The sequence below is a fragment of the Tamandua tetradactyla genome, chromosome 16 (assembly GCF_023851605.1).
Source record: "Tamandua tetradactyla isolate mTamTet1 chromosome 16, mTamTet1.pri, whole genome shotgun sequence".
NCBI classification, from domain to species: domain Eukaryota; kingdom Metazoa; phylum Chordata; class Mammalia; order Pilosa; family Myrmecophagidae; genus Tamandua; species Tamandua tetradactyla.
The window spans coordinates 79,044,529-79,061,024 of NC_135342.1; the positions used below are offsets into that span (position 1 = coordinate 79,044,529).

The following is a 16,496-nucleotide window of genomic DNA, read 5'->3' on the forward strand; positions in this document are numbered from 1 at the left end:
ACAGGAGGACAGGGCATCACCTTGGTCACCCTCAGCTGGGAACATCTGCTTCTGGCAGCTCAGATCTTGTGCTGCTTTGTGTATACGTGTGGGTGACTGCAGAGGAGCCGGGAGTGCTGACTTGGGGCTTACAGATAAATTTGAGTGAGTGGGCAAATCCACAAAGACAGAACCTGTGACTAGTGAGGACCGACTGCAGCACTGGGGGGAGGGAGACTGGAGGACACACAGGTGGAGATATTTGCCCAGGGCTTCCAGGGTTGCCAGATTTAGCAAATAAAAATACAAGGCACCCATTGAAATTTGAGTTTCAGATAAATAAGGAACAGTTTTTTAGTACAGGTTTAATGTAGGTCTACAAAAAAAAAGTTCTTTGTTTATCTGAAACTCGAATGTAGTTGGACGTCCTGCATTTTATTCTGGCAGCGCTAACCGCAGTCACAGAGCAGGGGGGGCAGTGCTGGGAAGTGAAGCTGGGGGTCCCTCCACGGCACTCACTGGACTGCCTGGAAGCGTCAGGAAGAGGAAAGAAAAGTCTCAAGTAGACATGGCTACAAGTTCCAGTCTAGAAGTCAGGTCCCCCACCTCCCCTCCCTGTTACAGTTCAGAGAGCCCCAGTTAACAGGCAGGATTCTCCAGATGCCCAAAAGCAGCTAGATTGCCTTAGTTTCCCTCCCCAGACTTTTTCCCTCCCCCCCCCCCCCAGCTTCAGCTTCCTTCCTATTGGCTCCTTGTTGAAAGCTTTCTTGATTGATCAATTCTAATCAGGAGGCTAATCACAGCCTCTCTTGCAGCCTCCTCAACTTCCATTCGGTCTGGAGTCCCAGATCTGCTCATTGGTCAGTTCTCAACTCTCTTGAGCTTGTCCTTCACTGAGGCATTTTGACACCAAAATAGACTTCTGGGTAAGCAGGTGGCTCTGGCCAGCCCAGAAACTTCCTGGAACCCCAGCGCTGGAAAGATGCAGGCAAAGCTCCCAGAAGTTGGAGTTCAGGGAAAGGGCCTGGGACACTGGCTGCAGTGGGTCAGCTTCCCCTCCGCAGCTCTGGCCTGGTCTTGCCCAGACACAGGAGTGGGCAAAGCCCCTGAGCGGCTCTGCCCTCCCTGCCCCCTCCTCTAGTTCCCCCTTACCCAATTCCTGGCTATTCTCCTTCCTGCTTCTGCCTGTCAAAGCCCACCCATAGTTGCCTGCTTCACAGCAATGGTTCTTCAGCAGCTTCCAGAAAGGAAATCTCCTAAATTTCTTGAGAGCTGGGAGCCTGCTTATTTGTCTTAAGCATATGCATTCCAGGCTCCACCTGGGCCTTTTTGCAGGATTGGAGGGGGATCCTGGTGTCTGCGTGTCGTGCCCTCGATGAGTGTAGAGGTTCAGTCTGCATTCACCTATTGATCCTTTACAGTTGCTGAGTGCCTGCTAGGTGCCAAATGTCGTGATTCTCCTCCAGTGACAGGGAGCTCACCACCTCACAAGGTGGGCTGCTCTACCTCTTGGGAATCTCACCATTGGAATTCTACCTTTGTGTGACCCAAGACTTGTCACACTGGAATCACAAGACAACAGAGATTACGACTGGTCAACCCGGGTTCAAATTCCCCTTTCCAGCTGCATATGAATTTGAGCAAGTTACTTAACTACCCTGACCTTGGTTTTCCCTTTCTATAAAATGGAACTAATAATGACTTTATCTGAAAAGAAGGATGTGACTTGCCTTCATAGTGCCTGGCATACATTCAGTGCTTAATAAAGCTGAATTGAGGGTGCAGTTAAGGGGACAGGTTTTGGAGTCACGTGACCTAGGTGTGAATCATTGGACAAAGCCGTTTCCTTCAGAGTCTCAGGCTGCTCGTCTGTGAAGCAGGAATACATGACAGTACCTGGGTCACAGGGTTGGGTGGGCTCAGCAAAATGATGCAGGTGAAGCACTTAGTATGGGGCGTGGCACATAGTAAGTGCTCAAGAAACACTGGTTCTTTTTATTCTTTTTATGGTCCTGTTTATTGCAGTTATCATTATTATTAATTATTATAATTATAACTGCTGCCCACACAGGGAGATTTCCATCCCTACCCCTTCCCGCCTGTCTCCCTTTGCAGAAGGATCCTGGTGAGCCGGGAAGAGGCGGGTTACCCTGGCCAGGGCAGCCCCACAAGCATGCAGTGGGGTCTCCCCACTGGGCCCCCTATTGACTGTGTCTCACCGGGGCTCACACATGTCAGACAGGTGTCTGGGGCTGTCTCACGGGAGGAGAGGAGGAAGTTCGGGAGGCTGTGGGGGAAGGATGCTGGTGTTAGTGAGTCAGCCAGAAAAACTGGTCAGACATGACCTTGGGAGCATGGCCAAGACTATGGGATTGGGGTTCCAGGTGGAACCTGGTCTGGTGCCTTGTCCCAGCTCTCAGAGTCAACCCCATTCTAGTTTGCTAACTGCTGGAACGTAATACACCAGAGACGGATTGGCTTTTTTTTTTTTTTTTTTTTTTAAGAGAGAGGGAGGAAAGGAAGGAAAGACAGAGAAGGAAGGAAGGGAGGAAGAAAGGGAAACATTTTTAAACATTTTCTTGTTTTATTATATTTTGTTTGTTTGTTTGTTTTTTACATGGGCTGGGGCCGGGAATCGAACCGGGGTCCTCCGGCACGGCAGGCAAGCACTCTTGCCCGCTGAGCCACCGCGGCCCGCCCCGGATTGGCTTTTAATAAAAGGGAATTTATTTCATTAGTTCTTCAGAGGATATGCAGCTAACTTTCATCTGAGATTCTTTCTTACACGGGAAGGCACAGGGCGATCTCTGCTGGCCTTCTCTCCAGGCCTCTGGATTCCAACAACTTTCCCCAAGGTGATTCCTTTCTGCATCTCCAAAGGCCTGGGCTGAGCTGCTAGTGCTGAGATGAGGTGTGCTGAGCTGCTTGGGCTGTGCTATGTTGAAGTCTTGATTTTAAGCACCAGCCAATTAAATCAAACATCATTAATTACAGCAGGCACGCCTCCTAGCCGACTGCAGATGTCATCAGCAACAGATGATGTTCACGTACCACTGGCTCCTGTCCACAGCAACAGAACTAGGCACCTTCACCTGGCCAAGTTGACAACTGAGTATAACTACCACACCCCCTCAGACTGCAGAGCCCTAAGCCCATGGCTGGAGGGGTTCCTTGTCCAAAAACAGGGTCTGGGGTGCGGTACATTCTCAGGGAGTGAGCTGCCCAGTGGTGTTGGGGTTGTTGAAGAGAAGCCCCAAGAAGGACCCAACAAAGGGATGTGCAGGCGGGCAGGGCAGACCCAGGGCTTGAGCACAGCTCTGCTGTGCCACCTTGAGCAGGAGTTTCAGTCCCACCAAGCTGCAGGTTTCCCAACATTCCTTCCTTCTGAATGGTCGCCTTTTATGTGCAGTGGGCATAGAGCAGCAGCCCAACCAAATTTCTGCTTTCAGGAAGTCCTCATTTCAGTGATAGAGGCAGACAACTTGGTACGTAATACAGTACTCAGTGGGTGTGGTGGGAAAAGTGAGCAAGGACAAGGAGTAGAAAGTAGAGGCTGTTGGCAAGCAGAGGTCAGGAAAGGTGCTTTCCACTCTGCAGAGGTGTCGTTTGAGCAGAGGTCTGAATGAGGCCAGGCAAGGAGCCGCACATGGATCTGGCTGAGAGGTGCTGCAGGCCAGGACAACTGCAGGTGCAAAGGCCCTGAGGTAGGAGCATGCCTGGTGCACTTTAGGTGCTCCTGCTTCAGAGGCTGCTGGAGAATGGAGGGGCCTGTGCATTATTAAGCGTGTTGGGTGTGTGTCTGTGTTCTCCCTTCTTACTTCTCACCAGCCAGATGGAAAGTCAGGGATGAGCCCAGGGCTGAAAGGAAATCTTTTTTTTTTTTTTTTTAATTAAAAAAAAATTGACTAACACAACATTTAGAAGTCATTCCATTCTACATATGCAATCAGTAATTCTTAATATCATCACATAGATGTGTGATCATTTCTTAGTACATTTGCATCGATTTAGGAAAAGAACTAGCAAAACAGCAGAAAAAGATATAGAATGATAATATAGAGAAAAAAATAAAAATAATAATAAAAATTAAAAATAAAAAAATATAAAAAAAGCAAAAAACACAAACAAAAAAACTATAGCTCAGATGCAGCTTCATTCAGTGTTTTAACATAATTACATTACAATTAGATAGTATTGTGCTGTCCATTTTTGAGTTTTTGTATCTAGTTCTGTTGCACAGTCTGTAACCCTTCAGCTCCAATTACCCATTGTCTTACCCTGTTTCTAACTCCTGCTGAACTCTGTTACCAATGACATATTCCAAGTTTATTCTCAAATGTCGGTTCACTTCAGTGGGACCATACAGTATTTGTCCTTTAGTTTTTGGCTAGTCTCACTCAGCATAATGTTCTCTAGGTCCATCCATGTTATTACATGCTTCATAAGTTTATTCTGTCATAAAGATGCATAATATTCCATCATATGTATATACCACAATTTGTTTAGCCACTCGTCTGTTGATGGACATTTTGGCTGTTTCCATCTCTTTGCAATTGTAAATAATGCTGCTATAAACATTGGTGTGCAAATGTCCGTTTGTGTCTTTGCCCTTAATTCCTTTGAGTAGATACCTAGCAATGGTATTTCTGGGTCGTATGGCAATTCTATATTCAGTTTTTTGAGGAACCACCAAACTGCCTTCCACAGTGGTTGCACCAGTTGACATTCCCACCAACACTGGATAAGTGTGCCTCTTTCTCCGCATCCTCTCCAGCACTTGTCATTTTTTGTTTTGTTGATAATGGCCATTCTGGTGGGTGTGAGATGATATCTCATTGTGGTTTTGATTTGCATTTCTCTAATGGCCAGGGACATTGAGCATCTCTTCATGTGTCTTTTGGCCATTTGTATTTCCTCTTCTGAGAGGTGTCTGTTCAAGTCTTTTTCCCATTTTGTAATTGGGTTGGCTGTCTTTTTGTTGTTGAGTTGAACAATCTCTTTATAAATTCTTTATACTAGACCTTTATCTGATATGTCGTTTCCAAATATTGTCTCCCATTGTGTAGGCTGTCTTTCTACTTTCTTGATGAAGTTCTTTGATGCACAAAAGTGTTTAATTTTGAGGAGCTCCCATTTATTTCTTTCTTTCTTCAGTGCTCTTGCTTTAGGTTTAAGGTCCATAAAACCGCCTCCAATTGTAAGATTCATAAGATATCTCCCTACATTTTCCTCTAACTGTTTTATGGTCTTAGACCTAGTGTTTAGATCTTTGATCCATTTTGAGTTCACTTTTGTATAGGGTGTGAGATACGGGTCCTCTTTCATTTTTTTGCATATGGATATCCAGTTCTCTAGGCACCATTTATTGAAGAGAATGTTCTGTCCCAGGTGAATTGGCTTGACTGCCTTATCAAAGATCAAATGTCCATAGATGAGAGGGTCTTTATCTGAGCACTCTATTCGATTCCATTGGTCGATATATCTATCTTTATGCCAATACCATGCTGTTTTGACCACTGTGGCTTCATAATATGCCTTAAAGTCCAGCAGCGTGAGACTTCCAGCTTCGTTTTTTTTCCTCAAGATGTTTTTAGCAATTCGGGGTACCCCTTCCAGATAAATTTGCTTATTGGTTTTTCTATTTCTGAAAAATAAGTTGTTGGGGTTTTGATTGGTATTGCATTGAATCTGTAAATCAATTTAGGTAGGATTGACATCTTAACTATATTTAGTCTTCCAATCCATGAACACGGTATGCCCTTCCATCTATTTAGGTCTTCTGTGATTTCTTTTAACAGTTTTTTGTAGTTTTCTTCATATAGGTTTTTTGTCTCTTTAGTTAAATTTATTCCTAGGTATTTTATTCTTTTAGTTGCAATTGTAAATGGGATTCGTTTCTTGATTTCCCCCTCAGCTTGTTCATTACTAGTGTATAGAAATGCTACAGATTTTTGAATGTTGATCTTGCAACCTGCTACTTTGCTGTACTCATTTATTAGCTCTAGTAGTTTTGTTGTGGATTTTTCCAGGTTTTCGACGTATAGTATCATATCATCTGCAAACAGTGATAGTTTTACTTCTTCCTTTCCAATTTTGATGCCTTGTATTTCTTTTTCTTGTCTAATTGCTCTGGCTAGAACCTCCAACACAATGTTGAATAATAGTGGTGATAGTGGACATCCTTGTCTTGTTCCTGATCTTAGGGGGAAAGTTTTCAATTTTTCCCCATTGAGGATGATATTAGCTGTGGGTTTTTCATATATTCCCTCTATCATTTTAAGGAAGTTCCCTTGTATTCCTATCTTTTGAAGTGTTTTCAACAGGAAAGGATGTTGAATCTTGTCAAATGCCTTCTCTGCATCAATTGAGATGATCATGTGATTTTTCTGCTTTGATTTGTTGATATGGTGTATTACATTAATTGATTTTCTTATGTTGAACCATCCTTGCATAGCTGGGATGAATCCTACTTGGTCATGATGTATAATTCTTTTAATGTGTTGTTGGATTCAATTTGCTAGAATTTTGTTGAGGATATTTGCATCTATATTCATTAGAGAGATTGGTCTGTAGTTTTCTTCTTTTGTAATATCTTTGCCTGGTTTTGGTATGAGGGTGATGTTGGCTTCATAGAATGAATTAGGTAGCTTTCCCTCCACTTCAATTTTTTTGAAGAGTTTGAGGAGAGTTGGTACTAATTCTTTCTGGAATATTTGGTAGAATTCACATGTGAAGCCGTCTGGTCCTGGACTTTTCTTTTTGGGAAGCTTTTGAATGACTGATTCAATTTCTTACTTGTGATTGGTTTGTTGAGGTCATCTATTTCTTCTTGAGTCAAAGTTGGTTGTTCATGCCTTTCCAGGAACCCGTCCATTTCATCTAAATTGTTGCATTTATTAGCGTAAAGTTGTTCATAGTATCCTGTTATTACCTCCTTTATTTCTGTGAGGTCAGTGGTTATGTCTCCTCTTCCATTTCTGATCTTATTTATTTGCGTCCTCTCTCTTCTTCTTTTTGTCAATCTTGCTAAGAGCCCATCAATCTTACTGATTTTCTCATAGAACCAACTTCTGGTCTTATTGATTTTCTCTATTGTTTTCATGTTCTCAATTTCATTTATTTCTGCTCTAATCTTTGTTATTTCTTTCCTTTTGCTTGCTTTGGGGTTAGTTTGCTGTTCTTTCTCCAGTTCTTCCAAGTAGACAGTTAATTCCTGAATTTTTGCCTTTTCTTCTTTTCTGATATAGGCATTTAGGGCAATAAATTTCCCTCTTAGCACTGCCTTTGCTGCATCCCATAGGTTTTGATATGTTGTATTTTCGTTTTCATTCGCCTCGAGATATTTACTAATTTCTCTTGCAATTTCTTCCTTGACCCACTCGTTGTTTAAGAGTGTGTTGTTGAGCCTCCACGTATTTGTGAATTTTCTGGCACTCCGCCTATTATTGATTTCCAACTTCATACCTTTATGATCCGAGAAAGTGTTGTGTATGATTTCAATCTTTTTAAATTTGTTAAGACTTGCTTTGTGACCCAGCATATGGTCTATCTTTGAGAATGATCCATGAGCACTTGAGAAAAAGGTGTATCCTGCTGTTGTGGGATGTAATGTCCTATAAATGTCTGTTAAGTCTAGCTCATTTATTGTAATATTCAAATTCTCTATTTCTTTATTGATCCTCTGTCTAGATGTTCTGTCCATTGATGAGAGTGGCGAATTGAAGTCTCCAACTATTATGGTAGATGTGTCTATTTCCCTTTTCGGTATTTGCAGTGTATTCCTCACGTATTTTGGGGCATTCTGGTTCGGTGCATAAATATTTATGATTGTTATGTCTTCTTGTTTAATTGTTCCTTTTATTAGTAGATAGTATCCTTCTTTATCTCTTTTAACTGTTTTACATTTGAAGTCTAATTTGTTGGATATTAGTATAGCTACTCCTGCTCTTTTCTGGTTGTTATTTGCATGAAATATCTTTTCCCAACCTGAAAGTAAATCTTATCCTTGGACTTTTTCCTCCCTGAACCGGACTTTCCTGAGCTCAACTCTGTTCTCCCCTGGATTTCTGAGGAAAAGGTTCGCCCACCTCTGGGTGTGACGGCTTGCCCATCAGCTTACCAGGCAGCTCAGAGTCCAGCCTGAGGACTTGTGGCAGCCCCGTCCCACTGCAAACTGTTTCCCCAGCTCCAGGAATTACAGCTGCTCTCAGAACTGAACAAATGCTCTGACCAAAACCTTTTTATTTGGAAAAATTGTAACCATACAAAAGTAGCCTAGGGATCTGCATATACCCTTCGCCTAGCTTCAATAATTATGAACCCATCTTGCCGTATTTTTTTCCATTCCTTTCCTTTTTCCCTGCAGCATTTTAAAACAAACTCTAGACATTCAATCATTTTACCATAAATACTTTGGGATGAGTCTTGACTGGAGGCAGATTTTTTCCATTTTTTTTTTGTTGGTTTTCTTTGTTTAACCCTAACAACTATACTATTATCCCGCTATCAATACAGATACTTCATTAATATCATCTAATGCCTGGTCCATAGTCAGTTTTTCCAACATGCCTCAAAGATGCCTCCCTACAATCGGCCTGTTGGGATCAGGGTCTGAACAAAGTCCAGCTGTTGCCTTTGACCGATGTTCCCCTTAAGTTGTTTTAATCGAAGCTCTTTTTCTATTCTGAGAATTCCTGCTCATAAAAAGGTTTATACAGATCCACAAGAGCAGCTGATGGTTTGCCCACCCCTTGAAGACACCTCCTTTAGGGGGAAGCTTGCAGCTAAGTTGAGTAAGGTCTGCCTCGGAAACTTTGGGTCATCGGATGTGGGTTTGGGTTCCTGTGGAGCGAATTCACTGTCCCCTGCGTGGCTCAGCCCCAGGTTTTGGGGCTCAGCTGGCTTTGAGGTGCGGTTCTTAAGGTGTGATGATCCCCATGGCCTCCCAGTCCCAGCCCTGGAAGGGATAGATGGGAAGGCTTCCTGGAGGGCTAGCTGTAGATGAAGAGCCCTGCTGTGGGTCAGCTGCGTGGGGTTTGGGCAGACCCTCATCCTGCGCTCAGCCAGCCTTTATCTGGTACGTTCCACGCTCAGTCTTGTCACTGCAGCTACCGTTGGCAGAGCGCCAACTATGTGCCAGACTGTGGGCCAGGCACCTTCAGTCCTCACGTCTGCCTGGGGAAAGCTGGGGCTCGGAGAGGCTGGAGGCTCTCTCCAGGTTTCTCTGGAAGGCGATGGTGGAGCCAGAACCGGAACCTGGCCCTGCCTGGTCCCTGAGCTCCTGTGCACATGCTGTGCAGCCAGACCCAGTCCAGGCCCAGGGAGAACTGGGGATGCCGGGGCAGACGCGGCCTGTGCCCTCAGGAGGGTTGCGTTCTGGCAGAGGAGAGAGAAATAACTTGGTATAATCGAGATTAAAGCTTGGAAGGCACAATGTCTTCGGGCTCCTCACACTTTGAGTCAGAACTATTGCTGTGGCAGTCCCAGGGCTGCCCTATGAGGCCAGGCAAGGAGCCGCACATGGATCTGGCTGAGAGGTGCTGCAGGCCAGGACAATTGCAGGTGCAAAGGCCCTGAGGTAGGAGCATGCCTGGTGCACTTGAGGTGCTCCTGCTTCAGAGGCTGCCGGAGAGTGGAGGGGCCTGTGCATTATGGGTGTTGGGTGTGTGTCTGTGTTCTCCCTTCTTACTCCTCACCAGCCAGTGGCAGTCCCAGTGGCTCAAGTCCCAGACTTGGGCAGCCCCTCAACCTGCACTCAGCCAGCCTTTATCTGGTACCTTTCGTGCTCAGTCTTGTCACCATGGCTACTGTTTGCAAGTAGCCCCACTCAAGTCCCACTGCCAAGTCTGGCCCTCCTCCAGGGAGGCAAAGCCCAGCAACCCCAGGGTGGCATTGGCGCCCTTTCCACCCCACACCTGCACGGCAGCTTCTTCTCATCAACAGCATGAACCATGCGTCTGATTAGGTTTTCCCTTTTCCCTTGGCTGCCAGGAGGCTCAGAGCCCCACTGTCACAACCACAATTTGCTTGTTGACATTTCAACTCTCTCTCATCCTATTTTTATTTTTTTGTATTTTCTCTCAATCATCTGCAACATGAACCACCAAGAAATGTTTCTGTGAAAGAGGAGGGCAGATGCATAAAACTATAAGATAAAAAACATTCTGGAAAGTCTTTGTGGCACCTGCGCTCAAGAGGGGCGTAACTGGAGCCTCAGAAATTGTTAGCATGAGCAGATTGGTTCCCAAGGCTTGGCAATTGAGATGCACAGGATTTGGGGGGCTTGGCATGGCGAGATGGGACCCCTGGCCAGGCCGGTCCAGGGCCAGTGTTCTACAAGAGAGGAGATAGGTGCTGGCCTGGAGGGGCATGAGGTGTGGAGAAAAGACTACCCACCGGAGCAGGGTGGCGAGGTCTGCTTCAGGAGGCTCTGCCACGCTGACCCCTGGGAAGCCCATGTCAGTGAAACGCTAGCGGGGGATTCTCAGGCAGAGGGTGGGTGGGTGGGGAGGGCCTTTTGGATGATGGTGGTCTTCCCCCTTTAGCCCTTGGGTCACTCTGGTGCTGGAAGACTGACTTTGAGTGAGTACCTGAATCACACGCACCTTTGTGCAGTAAGATCCTGCAAGCGTGCGCCAATGGTAAAGGAACAGGAGACAGTTGTATTAGTTAGGATTCTCTAGAGAAACAGAATCAACAGGAAATACTTGTAAATATAAAATTTATAAAAGTGTCTCACGTAACCATGGGAATGTAGAGCCCAAAATCTGCAGGGCAGGTTGTGAAGCTGACGATTCCGAGGGAGGGTCTGGACGAACTTCACAGGAGAGGCTCACCTGCCAAAGCAGGAAGAGAGCCTGTGGACGCAGCCAACGTGATCGTGATTTAATTCTATGAAATGTCCTCATTGCAACAGACAGGCCAGCACTTGCCCAACCAGACAAACAGGTACCACCACCTGGCCAAGTTGACCATGAACCTGACCTTGGCAACAGTCCACAGCCACCTTCACTTCTTGCACCTAGAGCGAGTTTGAGGGGTTCCCCAAACCACTTTCAGTTTCTATAATTTGCTGGAAGAACTCACAGAAGTCCCCCAAAGTGGTTATACTCTTGGTTATAATTTACTCCAGGGAAAGGACGCCTTAAAATTAGCCAAGGATAGGCACGCCTGGGCCAGTATTGGGGGGGGGGGGGGCAGATGTGGAGTGCCCATCGTCCTCTCCCTGGGGAGTCGGGATGCCTTAGCCTTCTGGAACCGGGGAGAGCCAGCACTCAAAGCATCACCAGCCAGGGACGCTCCCGAGCCCTGGCATCCATCATCGGCATTGGGGGTACCATCACGTCGGCGCAGGTGTGCAGCTGATTGCCCATGCGGCTGGATCAGCCTTTTGACGGCTGCCATGTGACCCAGAGGGCCGTTCTCAGTCATTGTTTGTGTTTTCTGGTGTGGCCAACCCTACCCCAAGTCAACTGTTAGACGTCCAGTGAGCCCCAAGGTGCCCAGGCCGTCCTGCCAGGCATGACACCCCAAGGGCCCCCCAGAAGCCGAGGGCACAAGCCAGGTCTCTTTTTCTTTGGGGGTGGGGTGGGGTTAGGTTCTGTCCCATACAGAACCCAAGACTGCTTTTAGGGGGACTCATACAAGAGAAACGACCCCGCCGTGTTTTTCTTTTCCAGTTTAAGAACCCCCTGATCCTGCTGCTTCTGGGCTCTGCCCTGGTGAGTGTCGTCACGAGGGAGTACGAGGACGCCGCCAGCATCGCCGCGGTGAGGGGCAGGGGGGATCCCCGCTGAGCCCTGCCCCCTGTGATGGGAGAATAGAAGGAGCTTGCTGTAGGAAAAAAAAAAAAAAACAAGATACAGTGCAAGGAAAGGAAAGCAAATCCACATTCTGCTTCCCCCGACGCAGAGGTGTCCTGGCTTATCCAGCTGGCCCGTGCTCTCTTGGCAGACACCCAGGTCACTTCGAATTCTTGACGGGGGGGGGGGGGAGACACAGAGCAGCAGTGAACTTCTTTCCCATGATCCCTTGCACGCACATCTCTGATTCTCTAGAAAACCAGGCCTGGAGGTTTTGGATCCAGGCGATAACCGCTAAGCACCCTCAGTGGATATCTTCTCCACTGCTTTCTGTTTGTGCAAATCCTCTCTTACGAGACAGTAATACTCATTCCATACGATGGAATTCACTGCCTCTGTTTAAAAGACTGGGGTTCTATCCACTGGTGTTAATAATCCGTTGTTGAGTTGAAAAAGGCAGCTTATAATAGGTATGCTTTAGGATCCCGGGTTGTAAGTGTGTCTGTGCAAAAGAAATAAAGAAGGATACCCTAAAATGCAAACCCCTGGGTGGTGGAATTTGGGGTCATTTTTTGACAGGTGGGAGGCTTGTCTGGTTTCTAAGTTTTCTACACAGTGCACTTATTTTGCAAGAAGAAAAGGAAATCACTTTAAAAGATGACTTCCGCCCTTGCCTCCCAACTGCCCTCTCGTTGGCCGAGCCTCTGGTGCTCACGCACCCCCTCTTCCTTTGCCCACAGGCCGTGCTCATCGTGGTCACCGTGGCCTTCGTCCAGGTGTGTATTTCCCGAGGTCCCCAGGCAGGTAAACAGGGCACGACAGGAGTGTTGGGAGGTTCCCGTGCCTTCAACCCCTGCCTGATGTGCTTCTTACCAGGAGTACAGATCAGAGAAATCTCTGGAAGAGTTGACCAAGCTGGTTCCTCCTGAATGCAACTGGTAAGTCAGAGCCTCCCTGTGACTCAGTCACAGGAGCCAGAAGGCTGGCAAGTTTGGCCAAAGTTGTATCCTTAGTAGCTTGATACAAGAGAAACATGCCATACTGGGTTTGCCCTATCTGTGGATTGCTGTGTGTCCTTGGGCTTATCAGGTAACCTCTCTGGACCTCAACCCTCTCATTTCTGTCTACATCAGCATACCTAGCCTGCAGGATGCAGCTGGTGGGAGTGGCTTTTGAAGAGGGTGGTCCGCGAAGTCTGTGAACTAGTGTGCAGAATTTGGTGTGCATTCTTTCTAGGGAGAGACCTCAGAGGTTTCATCAGGTTCTCAGAAGGTCGACTCTAAAGAAGAAAAGGCCAGGGGATTTAAAAAGCTCCGCATCTGAACTGGGCCGAAGGGGGGGATGATGTCAGAGGAGTAAAGTCTGGGCAGTTGCAAAGCAGCCCTCCAACCTCTTTCTTGCCTAGATATTCCACTTGACCATTTGCTATCACATAACTCTTACCAAAGATGTTTATAAACAACATAACAAAAAAAGATAGAAATATCCACCAATGCCTCATTGACACTTGGGCTTAGTGCACTGCTGTGTAGTGGAACTTTCTTTGAGGATGGAAACAGTGTACATACTGCCCTGCCCCCTACCCTGCCTGGCTGTTGAGTGCTTGGAAGGAGGCCAGCGCAACTGAGGACGGAAGTTAGTCATTTTATTTCATTGTAATTAATTTCGCTTTAAATAGACACACAGGGCTAGTGGCTGAGCTCAGGCTCAGAGAATGGGGGAGGGCCCTTTTAGCAGGGCATCCTTTGGTAAAGGAAGCTGGTGATTACAGAAGGGGAAATGTTTCAGACCTGGATTTTTCTAAATTTCGTTTTTATTATACCAGTGTGTTAGTTTCCTGGGTGGCTGTAAAAAGCACCACAAGCAGGGTGGCTTCAAAGAGCTGACATTTCTTCTCTCACAGCCCTGGAGGCCGGAAGTCTGAAATCCAGGTGTGAGCAGGGCTGGGCAACCCCAGAGGCTCAAGGGAGGCTCCTTCCTGCCTCTCCAGCTCCTGGTGGCCCCAGGCGTCCGATGGTTTGTCACCCTCTTGCTGCCTCCATCTTCACATGGCATCCTCCTCTTCTTGGAGACACTCTGAATCCATGCACTAAGCTGTCAATGGTCACAAGTACACATTTTCTATTCAGGATCTCCAAATGTAGCCATTTACTATATTATTATTTTTTTAATTGAGGTATGATTTATGTAAGTAAGACACCCTTTTTAGGGCACAGTGTTGGGGGTCCTGACAGCTGCACAGTCACATGACTACACTACAACCGACAGCGGTTCTGGCACCCCCAAATTCCTTCGTGTCTCTGAGCTACTGGGCACACCCCAACCCCAGACACCACTGTTTGGTTTCCCCGCCGTGCTGACATGCCCTTTCCAGAGTGTCAAATAAATGGAATTGTGTGCAGCGTTGCCTTATAAAGCAGTCTTTAGAAGGTCATTTACAGTAACAGCCCATGCTCGCATTTTAGGAAGACTCTGCCTAGGAATTGTAGCTAAGGTTGCCTTCACTTTTGTTGACTTCTAGAAACATCAAAAGCTAGCACACGCTGAAATAGTTTCAGGCTGATGTGCCTTTCCCAAAGCAAAACCACCCCAAACTAGACAAAAATTGAAACAAAATACAGAGCCGTGAAGTGACTGGTCCGGGAAGGGAGAGCAGCTTTGATAGCAGGTGGTCTGGTTGCCCTGATCTGACATTTACTGTGAGGTCTGAAAAATAGAAGGAGCCGTGGGAAGAGCTGAAGGGAGGATGTTAGAGGCAGCAGGAGCAGCAGGTGTCCAGCTCATAAATGTTCTTCTCTACAGGAGAAAACTCTGACTCCTTCACAGAAACCACAGGGAAAATGTGTGATATTACATAGGAAAGGACCTGAGATGGAGAGACTACAGGGTTAATTAATTCAAGATGGCACCAAGATAGTCATTTTCCTCTCTTTTCCTCTGCCATCCTCAGCTTGTTGGCTTTGGGTTAGTGTTAGGCTTAGCTGGCTTTATTTTCTGGCTGGTTTTCCCCATGGCCCCAAGATGGCTGCCATAGCTCCGAGCATCATAGTCAGGCGTGAAAATCTCCTACAGAGGAAGGGGCCATATGTGTGTGTGTGTGTGTGTGTGTGTGTGTGTGTATAGAGAGAGGAAACTTTTCCCATGAGCTCCCCAAAAAATGTCCACTCACATGTCGTAGGCCAATATTGTGTATGCCCAAACCATACCGAGACCAATCCTTGGCAGGGGATGGGACCACCCCAAGGGGCTTATCCAGTTAGGCCCCACCCCCTGCAGCACAGACGGGGGGGCGGAAAAAACGGTGGCTGCTTGGCAAGACCAGTATCATGTCAAGAAGGACGAGTAGGGAAGGCCTGCGCCAACTCCCAACACCAGCGAAGACCCTGAGACCAGAAAGAGCTGGAAGGAGGGGCCAGATGGAGGGGGAGTGGTGAGTGGTGGGAGGAGGCAGGGCCTGGGGGGGCTTTGGGGGGTGGTGGCTTTGCATCTGACACCAGTGCAGCAGGAGGCCATTGGAGGGTTTGGAGCAGGAGGGAGCTGTGGTCTGATCTTTTGTGCTTAGAGAGTGTGCTGGCTGCCGCATGCAGGGTGACTCAGAAAGCAGGGGTCCGGCTGGGAGGCTGCTGTCACTGCCTAGGCCAGGGACAGAGGTGGGGTGGGAATGTGGGCGTGGAAGCTCATCCGCTGTCTAGTGGCAGATGGATGTGAAGCATGGACGTAACCCCTGGGACAGGCGCCCCGACCTCCGTAACCTGTGGGACAGGGCTCCGTGCGGGGCTGCTCTGATTCTCACTGCCCCCAGAGCCGTGTGCTCTCTGAGGAAGGACGTGGTGCCATCAACGGGCCCCCATCACAGAGGCTTTAATACTCACCAAGACCCGTGGGAAGCTTCCGGGGGTCAGGGCTCAGCTTTCCCCCCAAGCAGGTAAATGACAGGAGTCCCATTTTTCAGATGAGACCCTGGAGGCCCCAGAACCACGTACTTCCCCAAAGGTTGTTGAGGAAGTGTTGAAACAAAACAGAACATAAAGGGCCAAGCATTTGTCCATGATTGAAACAGAAAGTTGGCTTCTATTCTCTTTGTTCAAGTTTATTAAAATGCAAACAGTCTGCAGTGTCAACGTAGATGTTTTTGTGTTTCTCCGTGTCACATGCAGCATCAGAGAAGGAAAGCTTCAGCACCTGCTCGCGCGAGACCTGGTTCCTGGGGACGTCGTGTCACTTGCTGTCGGAGACCGGATCCCGGCGGACATTCGGCTCACCGAGGTGACCAGACCCTCGACCCCCAAACCCTGTCAAAGAGGGGCACAGATGCTATCCTGGAGGCACGCCTTTCCTAATCCCCCTCTCTCTCAAGACACACACACACACACACACACACACACACACACACACACACGAAATGAGCCAACTTTAAGTATAAAGCCCCTTGAGCCATCTTTCACAAATTATTCTTTCTCAATTTAAGTACAAGTCTAGCACTTTAGGTAATGGGATTCTTCTCACTGACAGCTAACTGCTGTAGCAAATCAAACCTGGGTAATGAGGTGCAAGGTGCTTCCAGGAACAGCCCCAGAGCTGTCAGGAAGAGGTGATGTCAGGCTGCTTAATAATGGGGGGTGGGGGAAGGGAACAGAGAAGCCACCTGGAAACTCCAGAGAAAGCAGCACAGTTCAGGGCCACTGGGGTAGGGGAGGCACCTGTTCTCCCCTGTGG

General features: G+C 47.3%; 1 protein-coding gene across 1 annotated transcript in view; it reads left to right on the top strand.

The window, feature by feature from the left end:
- The window catches only part of ATP2C2 (ATPase secretory pathway Ca2+ transporting 2), a 90,734-nt gene that overhangs the window by 26,613 nt on the left and 47,625 nt on the right, over nt 1–16,496 (top strand). Inside the window, exons 4-7 of the mRNA XM_077133201.1 lie at nt 11,658–11,747; nt 12,521–12,556; nt 12,657–12,718; nt 15,938–16,046. Coding sequence (XP_076989316.1) covers nt 11,658–11,747; nt 12,521–12,556; nt 12,657–12,718; nt 15,938–16,046 — 297 coding nt within the window. The remainder of the gene's footprint in view (nt 1–11,657; nt 11,748–12,520; nt 12,557–12,656; nt 12,719–15,937; nt 16,047–16,496) is intronic.